Genomic DNA, 16,797 nt, shown 5'->3' with positions numbered 1-16,797 from the left:
TCCTCTCATACATCCCAAAGCACTTTTTCCAGATCACATCTGAAGCATTACACAGCCCTACTGGTCTTACTACACCCATATTATGAGAGCTAACTGGACAATTTTTAAAAGCGTAACATTAAGGTGACCAGATTTTCAGATTGGGGGGGCTTGATTAAAAAAATTTTTTTTGTCAAAAGGTCACCCCAGGACACTGAAACCAGCATAAATACGAATCTGTTGACAAAATTTTGATCATGTGACCATGAGGATGCTGCAACAGTCGCTAAGTGTGAAAAATGGTCGCAACGGTCGCTAAGTGTGAAAAATGGTCTCAACGGTCGCTAAGTGTGAAAAATGGTCATCAGTCACTTTTTTCAATGCCATTGTAACTTTGGTCACTAAATGTTTTCCCCCTCCTCGAGACTCCTCACTTCTTCCTTCATTCCTCTTGCTTATCTACCTTCACCTTATCTGTCTTCTGCTCTTTCCCTCCCTTCCTTCCTCCCTCCTTCCAACCTCTTCTTTCCTCACTCACTCCCTTCCTCCTTTTTTCTCTTCCTTCCTCCTTCCATTATTTATACGATATAAAATTCAATGAGGGTGAAACACACCAAATCTGGCAAAGCTGCCTTGCACCAACCTGGCCTGCCCATAGAATAGCAGCCACTTTGAGACACATAAACCTGGTCTGAACATATTGCATCACAAAGATTTGCAAAGATCACATTTGCAAAAAGGAACATTTCTTGTAGTAAATACATTTTATAAACAATTTAAAAGTAAAAATCCCCCCAAAATAATAAAAAAGGTATTCTATAAATAAAAGAAATCCTTAAAAACCATTGTTAAGTATTACACCAGCAATAATTTATACTGTCACCATTTCAAACTATCATCAGAAATACGAATCCGTTGCCAAACATCAACATTTTGATCGCGTAACCATGAGGATGCCACAACGGTCGCTAAGTGTGAAAATGGTCGCTAAGTGTGAAAAATGGTCATCAGTCACTTTTTTCAATGCCATTGTATCTTCCTGATTATTAAAAGTGCAAATTCACTCAGTGTCAATCATGACTCCTGAGTCCATTTCAAAGTATTGTGCATAGAAATTTTAAAAATGGCTTGTTTCAATTTATTTTGGATAGAATCTTTTTTTAAATAGTCTAAGACAATTTAAAAAAAGAATCAACACAGAATACCACTATTTTAAAAAATCATATGCACAATAAATAAAATATTATTTTAAAATACACTCCTTACAGTAAATGACTCATCTGGAAACAAGCCAATAGCATTTTTTGTGCTTTCAAATTTATAGATGTTCCAAAATCAGCTTAAAGTCCAAATATTTAAAGACCACCCCCCTCAAAGCTATCTTACCAGAGCTTTAAATATCTTCTGGGGAGGCCCTGTAATCCCATTCATGACAAAGGTAGGGCTTTCTCAGGAGGAAGGTTTCAGCTGGTGCTCATCCTTTGGAAACCTCCCCCAAGAGCAGGGAGCCCTAACCTGCTGTCCATTCAGGAAGGCTGTACAAATTATTCTGTCTTCTAGAGCCATTGGGATTTAATATGGTTTTATCACTGGATTTTCTTTTTATTGTTTTTGTGGAATTGTTACAATGATTTTATAATAATATAATTTTATTTGGCATTTTTGTTGCTGTAAACTGCTGAAAGCCCCTGATAGAATACAAATTATTTAATAATAAATTTAAAAAGCTGGGTGCAAGATATGAAAACACTGCAAACTATTGTTCAAGATAATTTGAGAAAAGGGAATCATTCACCAAGAGTGCTAATAACTACTGCTAAGTTATATAGCAAATCAGATACTAAGGCCTAATGCCACAGAGGGGAGAGAAATTCATAAGTTTTCAAGATTTCCTGCACTGCTTCAAACATATACACTTAATACCAATGAATCCACAGCTATTATTTGATACAAGAAGATGGGTATGGAGAACGGAAAGAAATTTAAATTAATAAAAAGATGCCACTGAAATCATCTGTTTTAAATTATAATCCCTCTTCCTGACAGTGGATCAATAAAAAAAGATTATGCCCAATTCAAACTGGAAAAATACATTTAGCTCAAAAAAATAAGATCGTCATGGTGATGAAAGAACATGGCAAGTATCCCTAGGAATTATTTGTCTCTCCAGGCAAATAAGGAAATACCTGTTGCTCTGGTCTTTAATGCAATTCTTGCTTAAGGCAGAGCCCTCCCCCGAAAAAATGCTTCTGCCGGGCTGCGAGAGCCACGTGGAAGTTGTCTGCACAGCTGAAAAAAGGACTGTTTGCTGGGCTGGGAGGAGGAGACAGCCCCCTGCCTTCTCCCCCTTTGGCTTTGCGGAGTTCCCAGCCAGCATGGACTAACCCTAACCACGTGGAAGTTCTCTGCGCGACCGGCAGCCGCTTTTTACTCCCGAGTAAAAATTTTTACAAAACATGATTAATTTTACTCACCACCAGTAAGCGCAGCTGCAACCCCAACAAGAAAGACAAAATAAAATGGAGACTCCTCTGTGTCCTCAGCTAAGAAGTCCAGCCAATCAAATCAGTGAGCGGCAGGCTGGGCTGGCTTAAATTTGTAGGTAGCATAGAACAGAACGATGAGCCAGCCCAGCAGCTGATGGGCGGGAGCTGCCAGCGCCAAAAAAAAGCGTGCCTTTTAAAAAAGCGGGCGGGACGCGGGAAAATGCATCAAAAAGCGGGGGTGTCCCGCCAAAAGCGTTATGTCTGGTCACCTTACGTAACATGCCTTTTTTTATATACATTCAGATGCAATAAAACGTTTGGATTTTGTTTCATCCACTTTGAAACATACAGCTTCTTCAAAAAGTAGAATTTGTCTCTTAACTTTCAGAGCTTTGATATGTAATAAAACTGGACCCTTTTCTGTCTGCTGCCAAATCTTGCTATTCATAATGATTAATGCTGCATTCACACTATTTGTTCACGTTGATTTTTTTTTTAGTAGCCTTAGTCTTTCAGTAGTTGGAGATTTACATCCATGTGAATCTGCTGTAAGGTTTTTAACCTGTTTTGCCACAACCATGGAACTGGACTTTTAATAAGAGAAAGAAGAGAAAGGAAGATCAGTTACAAAAGAGGAAACTCATTTGCAACTCGCAAAATTATATTTTTATTATTATTTTAAAAAATGATACACTTATTAAAAATCAAAATTAGATTGTTGGGCTAGAACCAGAGGTGGGTTCCTACCAGTTCGCACCTATTTGGTAGAACCAGTTCGTCAAATCTACTGAACCGGTTAGAAGAGGTTCCACCAGTGGACCCGGAAAGCAAGCCATACCTACAGAAGAGGTTCCAAAATTTTTTGAAACCCACCACTGGTCCTTGGATATGATTATTCTACACTATCATGCTCATATTTATAAAACTCAGTGCCTCTGTGAAAGGTAAGGATGACTACTGCGTTTGTGGTGCAATCAGAACATTGCGTGTGTTGAAGTTGTTTTAACGCAAACCAAAAATGCCTTTTAAAAAACAAGTTTACATCATATTCCTATGCATGCCAGTGCTGTGTGTGAGGTAATTTAAGGTGGTTTTGACAAGTGTCGTCGGCATCTTCATATCCGGTCACATGGGTGGCAAGCCACTCCCATCCGGTCACATGGGCGGCAAGCAACTCCCACAAAGGAGGCCACACCCACAGAGTCAGTTCGAACAATTTTTGAAACCCACCACTGGATAGAACCAATAATGTTGCTCAGAAGATTAGGACCAAGTCTCCCCTAATACATTATATTATTATTCTGGCTGGATTGACTTGCTTTTCATCTTGAAATATGAACTGTTGAAAATTTACAATCTCAGTTTTTGAGGTATTGGCAGAGAATTTGATACATGCATTTAGTTTGCCTTGCAGTTACTTAGGACAAAGCATCTTGAAAATCTTTTATGAGGATTTTATTGGATCACAATTTAACACAATTCTTTTGGGAACCCTTCTTGAAATGCCACTAAGACTTCAGACCTTTGCATACTTGCTTGCAAATACAGAAGAACAGACTTGAAAGGGACCTTGGAGGTCTTCTAGTCCACCCCCCCTGTTCAAGCAGGAAATCCTATACCATTTCAAATAAATGATTGTCCAATCTCTTCTTAAAAACCTCCAATGTTGGAGCACTCGCAACTAAGCCTAGTGTAAATGTGTAGGTTTAATCTAAAGTATATAACTCTGCAGGATTCTATGTAAATATGTCCCTGAGATCAAAATAGCCAATTTTATATTGCTAAAGAGAAGCATTGAAACACAAATGATTGAGCTCAAATTATCCTACTTCAACATGTTATGTGAAGATCTAGATTCCAGGAAAAGGCTCCAAGGTAGAAGGTCAAAAGAAAGAGAAGAAAAAGATGGCCAGTTGCAAGATAGATAGACCTGTTTACTTTTAGAAAATCTGAAAGAACAGATTAGGGACAGAGCTTGAGATGCTCAAGATTTATCAGGAGATGTAGCTCCAGCTATTGACGACATTGGTTGGGAATTTGTTGTTGTCATTCAGCCACTAAGATGTGTCCAACTCTTTGCAACCCCAGGGACCATAACATGCCAGGTTCCCTTGGTTGAGAATAATGATAGTTAAAAGTCTGGATTCTGGAGCATTCAAATAGAGGGATGTTTGTGTAAAATAGGTCATGTGGCTAAACTAGTTAGCTTCCAATCTATCTTAATGAAACTGTTGTTGTCTGAACCCAGTAATTAAAACAAAAATTAGAGAGGAGGGAAGCTAATGTTGGCAATCTGGTTTAGGATTCAGAAGTCTTTGAAGGTAATGAAAAATAAACAAGGAAATCTGAAAACAAGGCTGAAAGGAAGGGTGTAAAAGAAAAATCTTGTGGGGAGAAAAACATGTTTCGGTTTCATCTATTTATTTTAGACAAATCTCAGCTTTGGTTACTTGAAATTTACAACAAATGAATGCAAACATTTTAAAAATCAGAATTTGGGTCTTCTTTGTTTCCAATACAAACTTTTGAGAAAAAGTGGTATCAAATTATCAGCTTAGTTTATTTGTATCCATGAAAGACTATTCCTGGTAAATGCAGCTTTTCTACATTATAAGATCCTGCTTTTTTCAACTCTACAAGCTATTTGCTTTGCAAATTGAGAAATGAACAACTGATAGAGTTAAAGTAATAAAAATATTCACATAAATCTGCCTGAAATTACTCCTTCAGATTGCTAAAAATACAGGGAACAGATTTGCTTATTTCTAACACATGCTTTGCAAATGAACATCGTTTTGTTGAAGACATCCCATTGTTAAGCAGTTTCCATTAACAAAAGCAGCTGCATGCATATTGATAGAATATATCAAATACATTTGCCACATTAAACCTTCTGATTAGTCAAATTTTTCACTAAAGCAAATGGAAGAGTAAACTCTGGAGAATCAGGCTTGTTAGGGCTAGGTTTTCTAATCAAGTTTTAATTCAGCTTGCACAAACATGCAAATGGTTTATACGATGTGACCAGAGATTTTCTCAGATTGCTCTTGTGTTTTAGTGCTAAAATGATATCTTGGGTTATTTGACTATTTATCTTCTGCTTTATTTTCTGCTTTAATTGGTGGGAAATCCCAGCCACTACTTAACTACAACTGATATCTGAGAACAAAGTGGAAACTGATATTGCACTGCTAATTTTCAGAGTTATGTTATAGATCTTAAGAACTTGGACATCATTTTAAAAAGGCCCATTACTTAATATCATACATGTTCATATATTTTTAGTTTTTCTCCTTATGCAGAGAAATCAGAAAAAAACAGCCAGGCACCTTAAATTAAACTGATTTCTGTAGTCTCACAAATAAGAATGATCAGCATTGCAATAGTATCAAAACAGGAAATAGAAAAGAATAGCTGAACGTAGCATAAAACTAGGCTTTAAGAGTTTTGGGAAAATAAAATGTTTTCCCTTGGCTTTGAAAAGTGGGGAGATGATATTGAGTCCACATGGTGACATCTGCTTCTTTGAGGAAGAAAGTTGTGCTCTCAGCCTTAAAGAAGACTTTGGGGTATCCTCAATATGATACTTATGATTCCAAAGATTCTAGATGGTTTCCATCCAGTCTCCAATCATCCCTTTTTAGGAAAGATTGTGGAGAAGGTGGTTGGACTTTAGCAATGATCTTTGAAAAGATGGATTGTCTGAACCCATTGCAATTGGTTTTCAGGCTGGATCACAGTATGAAGACAACATTGGGTGTCCTTTTTGGTGACCTGATTTGTAACTAGGATGAGGGTACTGCGTTTTCTTTGTGCTCCTTGATGTCTTTAATAATTTTAATCATGATAGCCTTCTGCACTGGCTGCAAAAATTTGGATCATTTAGGTCTGAGGATGTTCCATTATTGATTTTGGGTGGGATTGCATTTCACCACTCAAGACTGGTGTGTAACTTGGTTATACTTGGTTATACTGCAACTGACATGTTCTGTTCAAAGAGCAGGTGGTAGCTGTGGCCAAGTGGATCTTTGCACATGTGTACCCAATGCGCCACTGGAAACTTTTCCTGAACTTGAAGGCTTTCAGGCAGTCACTCACACACTAGTCACCTCACAAATAGAGCACTTGGAGGTCCAGAATGCAACAATCTGGACAGTGTGGGGCATGCTTCATTATTTCTGTGTGATCACACTATTCTCCGAGTTGCACTGGTTACAAATTGGCTTCTGGGAGCAATTCAAGGTGCTGGTTATCATCTATAAAATTATTCATGGCACAGAGCCTTTTTTCTTCTTCATGGGACCACTTATCTTTGGTTGTTTTTGCCTACCCAGTGTGATCAGGAAAAGTAGGTCTACTCCATGTCCTATTGATTAAGCAGTATCATCATGTGGGAATCAGAAAGTGTGGGTGGCTTTTGGAATGATACTCATTCAGACATCCAGATGGCTCCCATTCTAATGATGTTCAGGAAGATGGGCTATTCTTCCAAGATGTGGATAGAGTGAAGGTTGAGCCCTTGCTGGAGGATATGTGTGTGATTATACTGTATGTTGTTTTGAGAGCCTCTCATGATTTCCTTTCGTGTTTTGTATTTTTTTACTTTTAATTTGTAATCCATTCACAGTCAGGAGTTATATAGCCTATAAATGGTATAAATACTACTAGTAGTATATACAATTATACAACCAAATCCAAGTGCTTTGCTTCAGATGCATTTGTGGGAAGAAATTCAACTGTGTTTGGAGTAGCTTTGAGTGTTAACTAATTTTGAGAATTATGGAGAATGTAGGGGAAGAATACATATGTTTGTTGATAGATACTTTTTGCTTCTGCTACAGGAGAGAACTGTGAAGTGAATTCCCGGTTGGGCCGCTGTACCCCTGGTGTCTGCAAGAATGGTGGCACCTGTGTCAACCTGCTGGTGGGTGGTTTCAAGTGTGACTGCCTGTCTGGAGACTATGAGAAGCCGTACTGTCAGATGAGTACCCGTAGTTTCCCGGGCCACTCCTTCCTTACTTTTAAGGGGCTGCGCCAACGCTTCCATTTCACCATTGTTCTCACGTAAGTACTTGGCTTAGGAAAAAAGAAGAAGTCCAATGTAGTTTTGTACCTATATGTACATTATTTTGTCCTTAAATTTTCCTGACATTTTGTACTATGACCCAGCAGGCTAATCCTTGTAACTATACCTGTTTTAAAAAAATCTATTTTATTTTCAAAGTTTTTTTAAAAATAGATAGAATATGAAGTCCTGAGAAAAATATTTTAAACATAAAATATAATTAGACAAGTATAAATGTTTAACCAATTTTCCAAATATAATGTTACAGAATTAAATATTTGCAAATAGTTAAAAAAATGGGGGGGGGAATCCCTCTTTTTTTTTTTTGAAGCCAAATTAGATGGACTATAGTTCCTTGGATAATAGATTCACCTTCATTGAAAATAAGTTCTATAAGTTGAAAAAAATGTCCCATTGTGTCTAGATGAACCATTTTCTACCATTTTAAAATTGTAGTCTTAAAAGTTCTTATACAAAATTTTGCTTCATCTTCAGCATGTTTTTTAATGCTGTTATTTTGGACAATTTAAAAAGACTTGAATATGGACATTATGTGTCAGGGGAATCACCTTGATCCAGACGCTTACCCAAAGCAGGAAGTTGTATAGGTAAACACCGATGGTGTTGCACTTGTATATCTCTCCACTCCCAATAATTGCTGGCTGCATTAGATTTGCATGTGTTTATGTATATGGAGGCTGAGAGCTACCACAAGCATCTGGACTATATAGGCTGCTTAATTTCTTGGATCTGTTTTGTTCAATTTTCAGATGCATTGCGCTACCTGTTGAATAATAAGTGTCTTCCTCTTTCTGTTTAGCAATACTGTTAAGCTAGAAAGGAACTTTTACTAAAAGCAAGCGTAGCAAAATTTTTGGGATTTGTGTATCTCACTTCTCATTTTGTCCTTTCAGTGTAAATGGGCATATAAGTACTGTGTTTGTTGTAAGGATGTTATTTGCTTGAGCTCCTCTGATGAGATTATAGAGCCTTCCACATTTCCTGGCCTTACTACCCATAATTATTCCAATTCCATCCTTTTTGTTAGCCTAGCACAAAGAAGCCAGCCAGCCAAAGCCTTTTTGTCCCCAGCAAAGGGTCAGTGATCTCCGGTTCTGCTCTGTATACTTGTCACACACTTTTTCCTCTGGGACTGTGTATGTGTGTGTTTGTGTGTGTGGAGGGGGATGGGGGGAAACTGCCAAGTGCTGACAGTCTAAAATGAATCTACCCAGGAGAGCAATTCTGTGTGTGGTCACAAGGGAAAGGAAGATCTGCTTTGCTCAGAAGGGAACCATATTTTTCAGCCTTGACAGGCTTATCATTCACTGTTTCTATGGGGGAGGGGGTTTATCATTTCCCACCTGCTGCAGAAGTGGTTGCTCCAGTAACTCAGCCCCTTGGTAATCTGGGAGCACACTTTGCTTTGGGGAAGAGACAAAAACAAAAATGGTTGATGCCTGATTTGAGAAACATTCTATTTTTGGATACAGGTAGTCCTCAACTTTCAAGAGTTCATTTATTTGACCATTCAAAAGTTACAGTGGCACTGAAAAAAAAGTGATTTATGGCAATTTTTCACACTTACAACTGTTGAAGCATTCCCATGATCAGGTGATCAAAATCCAAGACACTTGGCAACTGACTCATATTTATGATGATTGCAGTGTCCCGGGGTCATGTGATCTGCCTTTTGCGATATTCTGTGAAGCAAAGTCAATGGGAAAGCCAGATTCACTTAACAACCGTGTTACTAACTTAACAGCTAACTAAAAAACTGCAGCGATTCACTTAATAACTGTGGCAGGAAAATTCATAAATGGGGCAAAAGTCACTTCACAAATGTCTGACTTAATCACATAAAGTTGGGGATTAATTATAGTCCTAAATCAAGGACTACCTGTATAGTAATTCATCTAGGGAAATGTCTGTGTGTGTGTGTGTGTGTGTGTGTGTGTGTAAAACTATAGTTTTAATATTCGATAATCAGTTATGAAGCACATATTTTCTCTCTATTTTTTTTAACCAATTTTATATGTGTTACAAATGTCTCTCTATTCTTCACATATTAGATCAGAACAAAATACCCTTTAGCAACCTTAATAAAATAGAATATGCTGAGCAGATGTAATTTCACATATTCCACTGAGATAGTTAAGAGCCCAAGTATATCTGCAGGTATAAGAACAGAATGTGCTTCTGCTCCTTTGATTCTAAGCATGTATGTTGGGAAATAATATGCTTTTTAAAAAATAATAGACAAGGGTGTATTTGAAATAGTAATAACAAAAGAAAAAATTGCAGCCATGCTGGCAGTTGGTTGCATCCAATTGTAATATTTAAAAAATATTCAAATATACACACACACACCACACACACACACACACACACACACATACACACACACATACATACATACATACGTACATACATACATTAAGAAAAGTTGCTTTAGCTAACCGGCAGCAGCGCTAGATTCCCTATGCCAGTCCAACTGTTAACTGACCCCCTTCAATTTTCTGAATGGCAATTTAGGACTGGGGTTCTAAATTTCATTAGTAGATCCACTTTTCCTACTTCACAAAGGTTGATTTGTGGAGGGCAAATGAAACGTTCAGAACCAGTAGTAAAGAGCTCATATCCTAAATGATGTGTAGTTTTATACAGAGAACATGTATGAGTACCGATTATGAAATGTATAAAATAGGTATAGTAGAATTCAAAGGTGGTAGAAATTAATGAATATATATAATTTGTATAGTTTATGCTTTCTGACTTTTCTGAGCTGGTGCTTATTTTAAAAATTCATTATTACTTAATAAGCATGTTTGTAAAATCATTGGGAGCCTTTAAAGGCTTTCATGCTCAAAAATAATGTATTTCTACAAGTGTGAAACTGTATCATTGACAGCTAAAATGCAAAACATATTAACTGACCTATTTGAATGCTGTTTTAGTCTCTTTGTTTTGATAAATCAGACTACATACAGTTGCCAATAAATACAGAAGATGAGAATGAGAATAGTAGATCATCAAGAAAAGACTAGCTTCCATTGTAACAAGTTAACAGACCAGTTTTTATTTTTATAGGTTTTATATTTATTTTTTATTATTAAGCAAATTTATATAGCTGCCCACCTTATATATAAGTAATTCTGGTTGTTATATTGAGAAGCATTCATGTCTTATTTTCTCATTTGCAATTAGAAATGGTACATTTTAGGAATGAGTAGCAGTAAATAATAATGCTCTGATGAAAGCCTATATGAAATAATTAACTAATTTTATAAATTATCCATTTTTCGTGGTTTTCTTCAGTTCAATTACAGTTGATAGGTGGGCATATTGATGTCCCTGAAATGTAAGAGAAGATAAGAAGATGTTATAATTCTTGTTATGTTTATCAGAAGAGAGAAGATGGAATAATTTGACACCTCTAAGCTTATTTGTTGGGATCTTTTAATTCCTTTTTCTACCAGATTTCATTTTTGATCTAGTGCCAGGAAGCTATAAGGATTGAAACTAGTAAATGGATGTTCTTTGTTCTACCAGAAGATTGTAGAAAGCAAAGAAAAAAGGCACCCAGTGCTCTGACTATATAGACAATTACTATGTCAGTGTGCACTGTTAATTAAAGAAAATATCATCTTAAGTATAGTGGTTTTCGGATGATTTATTTCCATTTCTTTAGACTAAATCATAGTAAGCAACCTTTGAGTGCCTGATGATCAGCTGAATTTGTTCTGGAGATCCAGAAGTTATGTTAAAGCAGACATGACCACGAACATGGAAGGGAGAATAGAATAGAATAACAGAGTTGGAAGGGACCTTGGAGGTCTTCTAGTCCAACCCGCTGCTTAGGCAGGAAACCCTACACCACTTCAGACAAAATAATGGTTATCCAACATCTTCTTAAAAACTTCCAGTGTTGGGGCATTCACAACTTCTGGAGGCAAGCTGTTCCACTGATTAATTGTTCTAACTGTCAAGAAATTTCTCCTCAATTCTAAGTTGCTTCTCTCCTTGATTAGTTTCCACCCATTGCTCCTTGTTGTACCCTCAGGTGCTTTGGAGAATAGTTTGACTCCCTCTTCTTAGTGGCAACCCCTGAGATATTGGAACACTGCTATCATGCCTCCCCTAGTCCTTCTTTTCATTAAACTAGACATACCCAGTTCCTGCAACCGTTCTTCATATGTTTTAGCTTCCTTTTGCAAAAGAAATTAAAATCTTCCACCACCATTAACACAGTAAAGAGGGCACCTAAAAATGGCATTCTAGCAATCTTAAAGTTGAAATAGATCGGTAGGGGTTGATTTCACAATTACATGAAAGTTAATGCGTATCTGAAGTTTTCATCTAAATGTACATTTTGGAATTTTGTGTTTGCTGATGTCAAAAAAACTGACCACTACATTAAAAAAATGGAAATGTCACTTTACAGTAGATCACCTAGAAGCAGTAGTGTAATCAATTGAAAATCCCACTGTATTTCCCAAAGTAACCCATCAGTGCATTTTCCCCTCCTAGCCATGTGTGAGTTAAGTTGTGATGTATGAAGCAGAATCCAGTTTCTAGATTGTTTGGCCTCAGCTTTAATCAGTAGCTAGCAAAACCTTTTAATTTTACTGAGCATTTCCCCCCCACAAGCCGTGAAGGTGTGATTTTCTTCCAAAACAACCTTATCATTTTCTATATATGATTGGATCGATTTGCCCACTAATCCCCATTTCTGTTATCCTGGTTTCTTGCCGGACTTAACAGAAATCTTACTCTTCTTGTCCCATTTCTTGAAATTGACCTGGACGCTGTGCTTTCTTGACTCTTCTTCAAGACTATAAATGTATTCAGGGCTATCTCAGAATTTCCTTTATGGACTATGACTGAGACTTTATACTTCTTATCGTTATGTGCCCAGTAACAACATGTGACTCTATAGTCTTGATTTAGGGGGGCTATAAACCAAGTTCTCATAATATTCCCAGCACATCATTAACCATTTGAAATGACCATTCTGGCTTCTTTCTGATCGCTTCCAGAACTTGAAGACTTTCCCAACGACATTGGAGAAATTGTTATTTCATGCTTATTGTCCCTTTCCTTGCTCTTACTCATTATTTATATACAGTCACAATGCAACCAATATGAATGATTGAAAGATTGAGGGGGGAAGTTGGGGGGAGAGTTCCAGGATGAGTCACAGCTGAGCTAGCCTTTTGGGCACTCCTTTGTATGAAGGAACTACATGTCTAATCACAAAGGAATGCCTTTGTTAGATCTAGCCTGCTTCCTTAGGTAAATCATGGCACTTAGCAACCAACAGTTCCTCTGAGGCAGGATATCTCCAAAATTTCTACATAATAAATGTTGCGAATTCCACGTGCGATCTGTCTGTATTTTTGAGCATTGTACATATGATATCTCTCTTTCTGTGAATGTTTTCAGAGGAAAATTGTTTGTAAGCACATGAGGTCCAGTGATAACAGTGCAGGATACAATTTATATTGCTTTGAGTGGGAATTCATTCTGGGGGGATTTTCTAAACTCTTTTTTCATCTTTTCATTTCATAAGGCATTAGAACAGTATTTCTCAACCTTGGCGACTTTAAGTCCTGTGGACTTCAACTCCCAGAATTCCGCAGGGATTCTGGGAGTTGAAGTCCACAGGATTTAAAGTCGCCAGGGTTGAGAAACACTGCATTAGAAGCTATTGCAAGATTTCTGATCAGGCAAAAATTCTAATTCACATCCTCCAAATCACTTTAGTTCTTATGAGCATCTTGCAATGGGCATTGATGATGCTTTGAATGAGGCCTGGCTTTGTCTTCTTTCGGGGCAGGTTTGCCACTAAGGAACGGGATGGTCTTCTCCTCTACAATGGGCGTTTCAATGAACGGCATGATTTTGTTGCATTGGAAATAGTTCAAGAGCAAGTTCAGCTTACTTTCTCAGCAGGTATGATTGTTCTCCAATATAACTGTCAATTTATTTTAGTTTACAAACATTCCACCTTTCTGTGCCTTATTTTTCTAAATCTTTAGCAATATTCTTTAACCCCTTCACTCGGCACGCTATTATAACTCTGGTGCCCTCAAAGCTTCTCAGAAGCTTTATAAAACGATGGGGAAATTATTCTTTTTCTCCTCAGACTTTATTTTAAAAACTTGAGTAGTGTTTTGTCTTTCCTGCAGGAGAAACCACAAGCACGGTTGCCCCATTCATCCCAGGAGGTGTGAGCGATGGACAGTGGCACACTGTCCACTTGCACTATTATAACAAGGTAAGATTATTTTGTGCTGAATTGCAACAGGCCTAGTGCTGAAGTACCCAGCATAACAATTGTGTTGGGATCTCTGAAGTATTCTGCTCATTTTATGCCAATTTTCCCACTGGTATCCCCCCTTGGGTACCATGTCATTATCTGTAGTTGGAGATGTTGCTTATAGGGGAAGAGGAAGATATTTTCCCTGGCCGTGAAACATTCAAGAACTAAAAGATTGATTGTGGAGTCATTGTCAGGATGGCTGCCTCGAAATGTTCATCTCCTATAAACTGCCGAATACCTCCAGCTATTAGTATTCATAGTGCTCTAAACACAGAAGCATGGCAGGGAGGGGGGAGTGGAGAGAAAACTGTGGTGGTCCCAGCATGATTGAGTCCAAGAAGCCAATCGCTAAATAGGAGGATGCTGACAGGGGGCAAGAAGAGGTGAACAGCTGGTGCAATTGTCACAGTCTGCTTCAGTTAATAAGCAAGGGCCTGAAAAGGCTGCCCAGGGGAATGGAATGGCATTGATGGCTGGTGGGTGGGAGCGGAATGGAGGGAATGATACTAATCTGGGGGAGGGGAAAGAGCAATAGGGAAGTCCTCCCATGCTCAATCAGAATCAGTCAGAAGGGATCTTGGAGGTTTTCTAGTCCAACCGCCTTCTCATGCAGGAGACCCTATACCATTTCAGATAGGTGGCTGTTCAGGCTTTTCTTAAAAACCTCCAGTGATGAAGCACTTACAGCATCTGGAGGCAAGTAGTTAATTGTCCTCACTGTTAGGAAGTCTCTTTTTAATTCCAGGTTGCTTCTCTTCTTGATTAGTTTCCATCCATTGTTTCTTGTCTTGCCTTCTGGTGCTTTGGAAAATAAATTGACCCCCTCTTCTTTGTGGCTATCTGTTATCATGTCACCCCTTGTCCTTCTTTTCTCTAGATTAGCCATACTTAAATCCTGTAACCCTTCTTCATATGTTTTTGTCTCCAGGCTTTTAAACATCTTAGTTGCTCCTCTTTGCACTGTTTTTTTCCTCAAGTCTCAACACCTTTTTTCTAATCTGGTATCCAAAACTGGATGCAGTATTCCAGGTGTGATCTTACTAAGGATTTATACCGCGATACTAATACCTCACATGATTTTGATTCTATGCTCCTTTTTATACATCCAAGGATTGTATTAGCTTTTTTGGCTGCTGCCGCACACTGCTGGCTGACGTTTAAGTCATTGTCCACGAGGATGCCAGGGTCCCTCTCACAGTTACTGCTTTTGAGACAGATTCCTGTGTGCTGTCTCCTTGTTGACCTAGGGAATTACCATTGCTTCTGAACATTTTTCATTCACTTTTCCAAAAGTCATCATGCTGATCCAATTCATCCAATTCATCCTCTGTTTGAATGTGATGAGTTGAATCTAAAGATCAGTTGAAGGCAAGGGTGGGTTCCAGCAGAGCCTACTACCGGTTTGTTCAGGGATGCGCCACATGCGCGGGCTGTGTGCGCATGCACAGTACAACTAAAATTGTACTATGGCACCAATGAGGGAACTGGTTCAAGGGCATGGCAGGCCTGGGGCGCTGCGAGTTCCAATGACCCAGGCCACCAAGCTTCTACCGGTTTGGCTGAACCGGGCCGAACCACCACTGGTTGAAGGATACAAAACCTTGATCACAGACTAGCCCACTTGATGTGAGAAAGCATCCAGAAAGATCAGTTTAGAGAAGCCCTGAGCAAATCATTTGAAGTAGAACTACATATTGAAGCCACAGAGGAGCCATAGATACTCAAAGGCTCAGCATGGTTGCTTCAAGGCTCTCCCAAAGCATTATAAATATGTATTTACATGTCCAGAAGGCATTTCTCCTGAGTTCACTAGTGGAGGGAAGCAGCAGGCATTTCACCTCACCAGTTATCCTGGCAACTAAAAGAACTTCAGGAAAAGCTTCAGAAAATTTTCCTTGTGTATTTGTGTGCTTGTTGCAATCATTTATGTACTCCCAGGTCATATTATGCAGTAACAAATTCCATTAAAATATCATAAAATCCATAAACCTTTCACAATAAAACCAAATCGAAATAAGATTGTACTAAACTTGGCAGCCCATTTCATCATTAAAGTTCAGAATTAAAAGTCCCTTATGAGAATAGTCTTCATTTTCTTTCATTGTCTAAGCTGAGAGCTAGAGGACAGGAAGACCTCTAAGGGCAAGTTGTTCCATTGTGTTGGGAGAAAAACAGATAAAGGTTGTTCTCCAGGTCCATGTCTCTTGCACCTCTCGAGAAATTGGGATTTTAAACATCCAGTTCCTAGATGACCATGCCAGGCAGACAAAATCCATTTAGAGAAGACAATGTTAAGCAGTTGCATCTTGAAAAAACAGATCCGGAGCATCCTATTGAATAATTTTCATGACACTGACTTACTTCATAAACATTCAGTTTTAATAATTATCCTTTTGTGGTGTTTGGACAGAGGAACTAATTCAGCTATACATGTTATGTTGAACTGAGACTTCTAAATGGTTTCACGATGATGCTATAACAGGATCCCAGTCTTTCAGCTCTTGAATGAAAATTCTGATGCCAAGATCCAGCCTAGTTAACAGACATTCCTCTCACTTGCTTAATGTTTATGCTGTTGCATCAATACAATACCTGTTAGGCAAGAACTTCTGCTACATGCACACAAAAGGGATCAGACAATCACTACAACTGTTTGACACTTATTTAGCATTGACATCATGCTAGATAAATGCCATGTTAGACAGCACAATTACCCATCTGTTGTTGTGAGCTGCATTTGTTCTTGTTTGACCGGTGCTTATTTCATTCGCCCATCAAATGCACAAGTCAAAGGTGTCAGTAAAACAGAACCACATTTTGGTGACGAATTAGAGTTTTGGAGGAGTCTGGCTTAGCTCCATGCTCTAATTTGAGAGCACTTTATTTGGGATGGGTGTTGTTCCTCCCATTCCTGGGAATATTTCTGAATATTGTACAGGTGT

General features: G+C 38.3%; 1 protein-coding gene across 2 annotated transcripts in view; it reads left to right on the top strand.

Annotated features, from left to right (window-relative positions):
• Positions 1-16,797, top strand: part of CELSR2 (cadherin EGF LAG seven-pass G-type receptor 2) — a 118,510-nt gene that overhangs the window by 48,716 nt on the left and 52,997 nt on the right. For both annotated transcript variants that reach the window (XM_032218438.1, XM_032218437.1), the window contains exons 3-5: positions 7,307-7,529; positions 13,370-13,485; positions 13,722-13,810. In XM_032218438.1, coding sequence (XP_032074329.1) covers positions 7,307-7,529; positions 13,370-13,485; positions 13,722-13,810 — 428 coding nt within the window. The remainder of the gene's footprint in view (positions 1-7,306; positions 7,530-13,369; positions 13,486-13,721; positions 13,811-16,797) is intronic.

Source organism: Thamnophis elegans, chromosome 5 (genome assembly GCF_009769535.1).
Source record: "Thamnophis elegans isolate rThaEle1 chromosome 5, rThaEle1.pri, whole genome shotgun sequence".
NCBI lineage: Eukaryota > Metazoa > Chordata > Lepidosauria > Squamata > Colubridae > Thamnophis > Thamnophis elegans.
This window is presented reverse-complemented; position numbering and strand designations above follow the sequence as displayed.